This window comes from Triticum aestivum, chromosome 6B (assembly GCF_018294505.1).
Source record: "Triticum aestivum cultivar Chinese Spring chromosome 6B, IWGSC CS RefSeq v2.1, whole genome shotgun sequence".
NCBI lineage: Eukaryota > Viridiplantae > Streptophyta > Magnoliopsida > Poales > Poaceae > Triticum > Triticum aestivum.
The window spans coordinates 654,241,669-654,252,042 of NC_057810.1; the positions used below are offsets into that span (position 1 = coordinate 654,241,669).

Sequence of the window (10,374 nt, forward strand, 5' to 3'; positions counted from 1 at the left end):
CGGAAAGGGAAAACGAAAAAATATCGCAGTATGAGGGTCAAAGTGCAAAACGCACGAAACCACAAACCGAAAAGGAAAAACCGGAAACCAACCGTGTCACCTGGTTTTTCCTGGCGGGAGCGCTCCACGCGCGACACTTGTCACGCACGGGGCGCTCCTGAACAGCTCGTTACGAGTGCTCCGAAGGAGCGCTCGTTAACTAGTTGCGAGAGAGAGAGGGAGCCCCTCCCTCTCTCTCTCTTTGACCGCGCCAGCCCAGCCCAGCCCACCGTGATGAAACGGCACGCCCTCGTCCTCCACCTCGGTAAGAAATTTTCACCGTGCCCTCAAAATGAAAGAGGATTTTTCACCGAGCTGTACAGTGGCACATGGCCAGGGCGCGCCCAAAGCCGCCGTCCACACTTACCCGCGTCCTTATAACCGCCCCTCGGCGTCCGCGCGACGGTTTCTACCGCCCGCCGCCACCAGGGTTTTCTTCCCCCCTCGCCTTCTTCCTCCTCCTCCCCACGCAATCCACGGAGGAACCGAGAGCGCGTAGGAGCGCAGCCATGGCGTGACCGTGTCCAAGATTCTTCCCCGTCACCGGCTCCGTGTCCAGGAGCTCCGCCGTCCACGTCTTCCTCGCCTACGTCCAGGAGGCCGCTCCCGAACGACTACAGCCACCACTCCTTCCTCTTCGGCCGCCGCCACGTCGTCGTCAAAGTCCTCCGCCTCCGTCCGCTACTCGACCGACGGATCACACCTCCGTGGTCCTGGTGAGCTCCTCTTCCTCCCCAACTCTTTCCCCTCTCGATAGCGTTCTCTGACATCGAGTTCGTTCGACGATCTCAAGAAGCCGCCGCCGCGCGGCATGGTCACCGGCGTCGCTCCGGTGACCCTCTGCACGCCCCCTTTGTGCCGCGCGCACCGCATGTCGTAGTAGAACCTTCCGCCGCCTTTTGTTTCGTCCTTAGCGAGCTCCTACGCCACGGACCTCGCCGCCGGCGTCGAATCCGTCGGTCCCCGGCCACACCGCGTGCACCGCTAGATGCGCGGCTTCGTGCTCTTCTGTTCGCACACAGCGCCGCGCCCTTTTGGTTGTCGGAACCCACTCCAGTGAGGTCTCCGCCGCTATGGAAGGTCACCGCCGGCAGATGGATCATGAGCTCGATACCCATCCGAACCAGAGGGGAATAAGAGCCTCCTTTTATTTTGCATCCTCTCCGAATCTTGCTCCTATCGTAACTCGAGCTTCTTGCCTGCAATCGAATTTATTATTTCGCTGAAGCCTTTATTCAATTGCATTTTCAGGCTGCTGAACATGATGGATGATGATTTATTCAAGTGAGTCTTAGTCGGTGTTTGTTTCGAGGGACTTTTTGGTGTAGGGAGTAGAAAAAGTCCCTAGCAAACCAAACAGGATGAGACTTTTTTGGGACTTTTTGCTAAAAATCCTTAGAAGCACCTTTTTGAGAGTCTTTTTCAAAAAGTCTTAGGGACTAGAAAAAGTCCTAGAACTAGAGAAGCCTTTAATCAGGACTCACTACTGTTGTATATTTTAATAGGTTGGACACTGAGCTTTTGGGGGTTTATTCCGAAGATGCAACCAATGATGACAAGCCCCTGGAGGATGAACCTCAGAATGAGCGGACATGTAAAAATTCGTTTATAGTTTAATGAGTTCTTTGGTGCTTCTTATTATTGCTTAATTCTTTCCCGACCTTTGTTGATTGCTTGTTTATTGCTGAAAATGCAACTTGGGCACCTGAGAACTTATATTTTGTTGTTTCCCATGGTGCATCAAAATATTTTCTACATGTCTTTGATTTCTGTTCGATAACGATGCAGGTGATGATGATTTCAAGCACCTGTCACAGAATGCAGAAGATCATGTGCCAGCCTTTGACGAACTTGGTACGTGCAAACCCTTGTATAGTTTGAGTATGGATTTGTTCCTGAATCTGAAATCGCTGTCTTAGGTCAAACATTTTCCAAATTCTGAATCATCTTACTTGAGTAAATTGCTGTGTTGTCTAAATGGAAACGAGTGACTATACCTAGAGCGAGCATTATGTTTTTCTGTATACTTGCTGTCTCCAGTTCTCTTTGGATTAAACTGAGTTTATGACTGATAATGATGCAGATGAAGATAATCTGATGGGGCAGTTATTTGCCGAGAACCCCCTGGAGCTGGCTAACTATGCAAAGAATCACGTGCCAATGTATGATGAACATGGTATGTATAAACTCTTTAGTTTTAGGATGGATCTGGTTCTGAAGTCATTGTCTTGGGTCGACATTTTCCAAGTTCTAAGTTATCAACTATACATTACTCTTTGTTGTCTGGAAGAAAAGGAGTGACTGAGATATTACCTTAGATGTCATCCGATGTGGTCAAAATTGTATCATTCTTAAGATATTACCTCAGAATGTCTTCTAGAATATAATGCTCTATGTATAGGAATATAATGCTCTATGTATAGGGATATTACCTCATGATAATCCGACATTGTTGCTTCTTTGCAACACAAAAATCTTATACTGTTGGTAGCACCTTTCTGTTTGTACCTGCATTATCTTAGGTCAGACATTTTCCAAGTTCTGAATTATGTTTACTCGAGTAAATTTCTGTGTTGTCTAAAATAAAACGAGTGACTATACCTAGAGCATTATGTTTTTCTGTAACTTGCTGTCTCCAATTCTCTTTGTATTAAACTGAGTTTCTGATTGATACTAATGCAGATGAAGATGTTCTGACGGGACAATTATTCGCTGAGAATCCCCAGGAGCTGGCTCGGTATACAGAGAATCATGTCCCAATGTATGATAACCATGGTATGTATAAACTCTTTAGTTTGAGGATGGATCTGGTCTGAAATCATTGTCTTGGGTCGACACCTTCCAACTTTTAAATTGTTAAGTATACATTACTCATTGTTGTCTGAAAGAAAAGGAGTGACTGAGATATATCTACTATATCTAAATAGCTAGCCCCCACTACAAATAATTCTCTCCCTTCTCCTTGTGCCACATCATCCAAATTAATTTAGCCATTGGATACACAAGATCAGTCTACAATAGCCATTGGATCTACAGGTTGAGAGCTCCTCCACCAAGCGCATGCAGTAACGGAAGCATGCATGCAAAACGTGTAATGTTTGTTTTAACCCAAAAGAAATCTGATGCATGCGTGCTTGCAACTCACACTCCGATGCTCCATGAAAGAAAAATATCGCATGCATCCTTTTTTTTTTTTTTGCTTCAGTTTGGGCTTACTCAGAGAGATAAACATTTGTTTTAAAATATTTATAAGAAAATTATCATGCTATATAGGAGGAGCCATAAAGACATTAGCTAGATTATTCAGTGTAGTATTTAAGGATACAAATTGCTACAGCAACGCGCGGGGTATTCGTGTAGTTTACATAGTTAAAAGGAACAAAAGACAAGCATTTTCCATATTAATGCTGATCTCTAGCAAAGAAAAATGAGGTGAACTAACCAGACAGTCCAGACAGATTGAGGATGGGCAGTGGTGCAACGGCGCACGAGAGGGCACAGCACCAGCGCAGTAGAAGAAAACATAGGAAAGACGAACCTCGGTTGGCGACCCATAAATTCAAATGTGCTATGGTCCATACAGCGCGTCCGGATCGCATGTACGATCTTAACAAAAAAGAGGCAAACATGCTTAATTTTTATATAACCGAATCCAAAAGACACCAATCCGACAATATGTGCATTTCTACCCTGCCGGACCGGCAATCTCAACCGTGTGCTCCTCGATCAAGGTGTCGCCGCCGCCGCGTAGACAACCTCCGCATCCTCCGCGTTCACCTCCACTGCGTCCTCATTCTCCGCCACCGCCAACTGATCTTTCTGCCGTTGCAGCATCTGGCAGCGGACGGATTGTACGACCATTCTTGCGTCGGCATCCAAAGAGTCCATATTCAAGGTCAATATCTTGGCGTCCTCCGCATTGGCAGCGATCTTCGCCTTCTTTTCCACGAGCGCGGCCTTCCTCACTTCGATCATGGCCCTCCTCTCTTCGAGCTTGAGCTTCTTCTTCGTCGCTTCGATCAACAATTTGAACCTCTCCGCCTTCTTCTCCTACTTGATGTCGGAGCGCTTCACGCATGCCTGCCTCTTCTTCGCCAAGATGTTCTTGAACCTCTCTGTCAGCTTGGTCACTGCACCTTCTCGCTTCGCCCTCTCCTCCTCCCGTTTCTTCCCCCGTAAATTTCTTCTAACCTTCTTCGACGGTTCTTGGGTTGGGTCGGTAGGATCACCGGTTTCTTCCTCGATGCCTTCTTCCTCGGATCGCCCGTTGTATCATCCGGATCATCGTTCTCGCTGTCCTCCTCCTCCCCCTTCCTCTCCATTAGTTGCTCTCCGGCGGCCCAATGCTGTTGTTGCTGTGTACCATCGCCAACCTGGGTGTAGGACTGCTGCGTGGCCATCTGGGTGTAGGACCGCTGCTGCTGGTAGTTTCTAGACTGGGTGGGATCCGTGTCTTCCACTTGCCCGTCCTCATAGCTCCCTTCTCCTCCCTCGCCTCCGTCGTGGATGATGTCGAGCATCTCCCTGTCCCTGGCATCATACGTCGGCTCCCCCACTCCAGGCATTACAGTGAACAGCGTGCGGGCACCCATCTGCTCTCCACCCGCTGTTCGCGCCCGGATGAGCTGCGGCGAAGAATACTCCGAGAAGTGTGGCGCCGCATTAACACCGATGATGTAAGGACCGTACCGACGAGGTTCCGAGCTGCTTGGCGTAGTATTAGTACAGAGACTTGTAAGGCTCCGGCAATAGCACCGTATGTACTATGGGCGCGCCCATCTAGTGGCGTCTGCCACGGTCGCCACGACCAACGCCACCACCAGGCCCACCGACGGCCAACCTCTTCTTGAGCTTCTCCTTCTTTGCGGCCCTCTCTTTGACACGACGATTTTTGGCGAGTGTGATGGTCGGATCCTCCGGCACCAACACTGGCTCCATCTCCGATAGGTTCTCCAGTGGTTCCATGTGTTGGGTAACGTAGTAATTTCAAAAAAATTCCTACGCACACGCAAGATCATGGTGATGCATAGCAACGAGAGGGGAGAGTGTGTCCACGTACCCTCGTAGACCGAAAGCGGAAGCGTTAGCATAACGCGGTTGATGTAGTCGTACGTCTTCACGGTCCAACCGATCAAGCACCGAAGGCACGACACCTCCGAGTTCTTGCACACGTTCAGCTCGATGACGTCCCTCGAACTCCGATCCAGCCGAGTGTCGAGGGAGAGTTCCGTCAGCATGACGGCGTGGTGACGATGATGATGTTCTACCGACGCACGGCTTTGCCTAAGCACCGCTGTGATAATATCGAGGAGGACTATGGTAGAGGGGGCACCGCACACGGCTAAGAGATTAATGATCAATTGTTGTGTCTATGGGGTGCCCCCCTCCCCGGTATATAAAGGAGTGTAGGAGGGGGCCGGCCAAGGGGAGGAGGCGTGCCCAAGGGGGGAGTCCTACTCCCACCGGGAGTAGGACTCCACCTTTTCCTATTTGGAGAGGGAGAGGGAAGTAAGAGGAAGGTGGGAGGAAGGAAAGGGGGGGCGTCCCCTCCCTTGCTCCTTTCCCCTCCTTTCCACTAAAGCCCATTAAGGCTCATATACCTCCCGGGGGGTTCCGATAACCTCCCGGAGCTCCGGTATTGTCCCAATCTCACCCGGAACCATTCTGGTGTCCAAATATAGTCGTCCAATATATCGATCTTTATGTCTCGACCATTTCGAGACTCCTCGCCATGTCCTTGAGCACATACGGGACTCCGAACAACCTTTGTTACATCAAAACACATAAACTCATAATATAACCGTCATCTACTCTTTAAGCGTGCGGACCCTACGGGTTCGAGAGCTATGTAGACATGACCAAGACACGTCTCCGGTCAATAACCAATAGCGGAACCTGGATGCTCATGTTGTCTCCCACATATTCTACAAAGATCTTTATCGGTCAAACCGCATAACAATATACGTTGTTCCCTTTGTCATCGGTATGTTACTTGCCCGAGATTCGATCGTCGGTATCTCAATACCTAGTTCAATATCGTTACTGGCAAGTCTCTTTACTCGTTCCGTAATACATCATCCTGTAACTAACTCATTAGTTACAATGCTTGCAAGGCTTATAGTGATGTGCATTACCGAGTGGGCCCAGAGATACCTCTTTGACAATCGGAGTGACAAATCCTAATCTTGAAATACGCCAACCCAACAAGTACCTTCGGAGACACCTATAGAGCACCTTTATAATCACCCAGTTACGTTGTGATGTTTGGTAGCACACAAAGTGTTCCTCCGGTAAACGGGAGTTGCATAATCTCATAGTTATAGGAACATGTATAAGTCATGAAGAAAGCAATAGCAATATACTAAATGATCAAGTGGTAAGCTAACGGAATGGGTCAAGTCAATCACATCATTCTCCTAATGATGTGATCCCATTAATCAAATGACAACTCATGTCTATGGTTAGGAAACTTAACCATCTTTGATTTACGAGCTAGTCAAGTAGAGGCATACTAGTGACACTATGCTTGTCTATGTATTTATACATGTATCATGTTTCCGGTTAATACAATTCTAGCATGAATAATAAACATTTATCATGAAATAAGGATGCCTCTAGGGCATATTTCTTCAGTCTCCCACTTGCACTAGAGTCAATAATCTAGTTCACATCGCCATGTGATTTAACATCAATATTCATATTTGTATATATGATTAACACCCATAGTTCACATCATCATGTGACCAACACCCAAATGGTTTACTAGAGTCAATAATCTAGTTCACATTGCTATGTGATTAACACCCAAAGAGTACTAAGGTGTGATCATGTTTTGCTCGTGAGAGAAGTTTAGTCAACGGGTCTGTCACATTCAGAGCCATGTGTATTTTGCAAAAATATTCTATGTCTACAATGCTCTATACAGAGCTACTCTAGCTAATTGCTCCCACTTCCAATATGTATCCAGATTGAGACTTAGAGTTATCTAGATCAGTGTCAAATCTTGTATCAACGTAACCCTTTACGACAAACCTCTTGTCACCTCCATAATCGAGAAACATATCCTTATTCCACTAAGGATATTGTTGACCTTTGTCCAGTGATCTACTCTTAGATCAAAATTGTACTCCCTTGCCAAACTCAGAGCAAGGTATACAATAGGTCTGGTACATAGCATAGCATACTTTATAGAACCTATGACTGAGGCATAGGGAATGACTTTTTCATTCTCTTTCTATTTTCTGCCATGGTCGGGTTTTGAGTCTTACTCAACTTCACACCTTGCAACACAGGCAAGAACTCCTTCTTTGACTGTTCCATTTTGAACTACTTCAAAATCTTATCAAGGTATGTACTCATTGAAAAATCTTATCAAGCGTCTTGATCTATCTCTATAGATCTTGATGCTTAATGTGTAAACAGCTTCACCGAGGTCTTTCTTTGAAAAACTCTTATTCAAGTATCCTTTTATGCTATCCGGAATTTCTATATCATTTCCAATCAACAATATGTCATCTACATATAGTATTAGAAATGCTACAGAGCTCCCACTCATTTTCTTGTAAATATAGGTCTTCTCCAAAAGTCTGTATAAAACCATATGCTTTGATCAACTCATCAAAGCGTATATTCCAACTTCGAGATGCTTGCACCAGTCCATAGATGGATCGCTGGAGCTTGCACATTTTGTTAGCACCTTTAGGATTGACAAAATCTTCTGGTTGCATCATATACAACTCTTCTTTAATAAATCCATTAAGGAATGCAGTTTTGACATCCATTTGCCAGATTTCATAAACGTGGCAATTGCTAACATGATTCGGACAGACTTAAGCATCGATACGAGTGAGAAAATCTCATCGTATTCAACATCTTGAACTTGTCGACAGACAATTTGAGCTTTGTAGAAAGTAACACTACTATCAACGTCTGTCTTCCTCTTGAAGATCCATTTATACAATATGGCTTGCCGATCATCGGGCAACTCCACCAAAGTCCACACTTTGTTCTCATACATGGATCCCATCTCAGATTTCATGGTCTCAAGCCATTTTGCGGAATCTGGGCTCATCATCGCTTCCTCATAGTTCATAGGTTCATCATGGTCTAGTAACATGACTTCCAGAACAGGATTACCGTACCACTCTGGTGCGGACCGTACTCTGGAAGACCTACGAGGTTCTGTAGTAATTTGATCTGAAGTTTCATGATCATCATCATTAGCTTCCTCACTAATTACTCTGGAAGACCTACGAGGTTCTGTAGTAATTTGATCTGAAGTTTCATGATCATCATCATTAGCTTCCTCACTAATTGGTGTAGGAATCACTGGAACAGATTTCAGTGATGAACTACTTTCCAATTTGGGAGAAGGTACAATTACCTTATCAAGCTCTACTTTCCTCCCACTCACTTCTTTCGAGAGAAACTTCTTCTCTAGAAAGGATCCATCTTAGCAACGAATATCTTGCCTTCGGATCTGTGATAGAAGGTGTGCCCAACAGTTTCCTTTGGGTATTCTATGAAGACGCACTTCTCCGATTTGGGTTCGAGCTTATCAGGTTGAAACTTTTTCACATAAGCATCGCAGCCCCAAACTTTAAGAAACGACAACTTTGGTTTCTTGCCAAAATACAGTTCATAAGGCGTCGTCTCTAATGCATAACCCCAAAATGATAGTGGTAAATCGGTAAGGTACATCATAGATCGCACCATATCTAATAAAGTGTGGTTACGATGTTCGGACACACCATTACGCTGTGGTGTTCCATGTGGCGTGAGCTGTGAAACTATTCCACATTGTTTTATATGAAGGCCAAACTCGTAACTCAAATATTCTCCTCCACGATCAGATCATAGAAACTTTATTTTCTTGTTACGATGATTCTCCACTTCACTCTGAAATTTTTTGAACTTTTCAAATGTTTCAGACTTGTGTTTCATTAAGTAGATATACCAATATCTACTCAAATCATCTGTGAAGGCCAGAAAATAATGATACTCGCCACTAGCATCAACACTCATTGGACCGCATACATCGGTATGTGTTATTTCCAACAAGTTAGTAGCTCGTTCCATTGTTCCGGAGAACGGAGTTTTAGTCATCTTGCCCAAAAGGCACGGTTCGCAAGCATCAAATGATTCATAACCAAGTGATTCCAAAAGTCCATCTTAATGGAGTTTCTTCATGCGCTTTACATCGATATGACCCAAACGGCAGTGCCACAAATAAGTTGCACTATCATTATCAACTTTGCATCTTTTGGCATCAATATTATGAATATGTGTATCACTATGATCGAGATACAATAAACTATTTTCATTGGGTGTATGACCATCGAAGGTTTTATTCATGTAAACAGAACAATAATTATTCTCTGACTTTAAATGAATAACTGTATTGCAATAAACATGATCAAATCATATTCATGCTCAACATAAATGCCAAATAACATTTATTTAGGTTTAACACTAATCCCGAAAGTATAGGGAGTGTGCGATGATGATCATATCAATCTTGGAACCACTTCCAACACACATCGTCACTTCACCCTCAACTAGTCTTTGTTTATTCTGTAACTCCTGTTTCGAGTTACTAAGTTTTAGCAACCGAACAAGTATCAAATACCCAGGGGCTACTATAAACACTAGTAAGGTACACATCAATAACCTGTATATCAAATATACCCTTGTTCACTTTGCCATCCTACTTATCCACCAAATATTCAGGGTATTTCCACTTCCAGTGACCATTTCCTTTGCAGTAGAAGCACTTAGTTTCAGGCTTTGGTCCAGCTTTAGGCTTCTTCACGGGAGTGATAACTTGCTTGCCATTCTACTTGAAGTTTCCCTTTCTTTCCCTTTGCCCTTTTCTTGAAACTAGTGGTCTTGTCAATCATCAACACTTGATGCTCTTTCTTGATTTCTACCTTCATTGATTTCAACATCAGAAGAGCTCGGGAATCGTTTTCGTCATCCCTTGCATACTATAGTTCATCACGAAGTTCTAGTAACTTGGTGATGATGACTAGAGAACTCTGTCAATCACTATCTTATCTGGAAGATTAACTCCCACTTGATTCAAGAGATTGTAGTACCCAGACAATCTGAGCACATGCTCACTAGTTAAGCAATTCTCCTCCATCTTTTAGATATAGAACTTGTTGGAGACTTCATATCTCTCAACTCAGGTATTTTCTTGAAATATTAACTTCAACTCCTGGAACATCTCATATGGTCCATGACGTTCAAAACGTCTTTGAAGTCCTGATTCTAAGCCGTTTAAGCATGGTGCACTAAACTATTAAGTAGTCATCATATTGAGCTAGCCAAACG

General features: G+C 44.7%; 1 protein-coding gene across 1 annotated transcript; it reads left to right on the forward strand.

Moving 5' to 3' along the window:
* Window positions 1–391: 391 nt before the first annotated feature.
* LOC123134715 (uncharacterized) lies at window positions 392–3,002 on the forward strand. Its single transcript, XM_044553909.1, has 6 exons — window positions 392–755; window positions 1,291–1,323; window positions 1,545–1,633; window positions 1,828–1,893; window positions 2,123–2,215; window positions 2,722–3,002. The coding sequence occupies exons 2-6, from the start codon at window positions 1,301–1,303 to the stop codon at window positions 2,853–2,855; spliced, it is 405 nt and encodes a 134-aa protein (XP_044409844.1). The 5' UTR covers window positions 392–755; window positions 1,291–1,300; the 3' UTR covers window positions 2,856–3,002.
* Window positions 3,003–10,374: the final 7,372 nt, after the last annotated feature.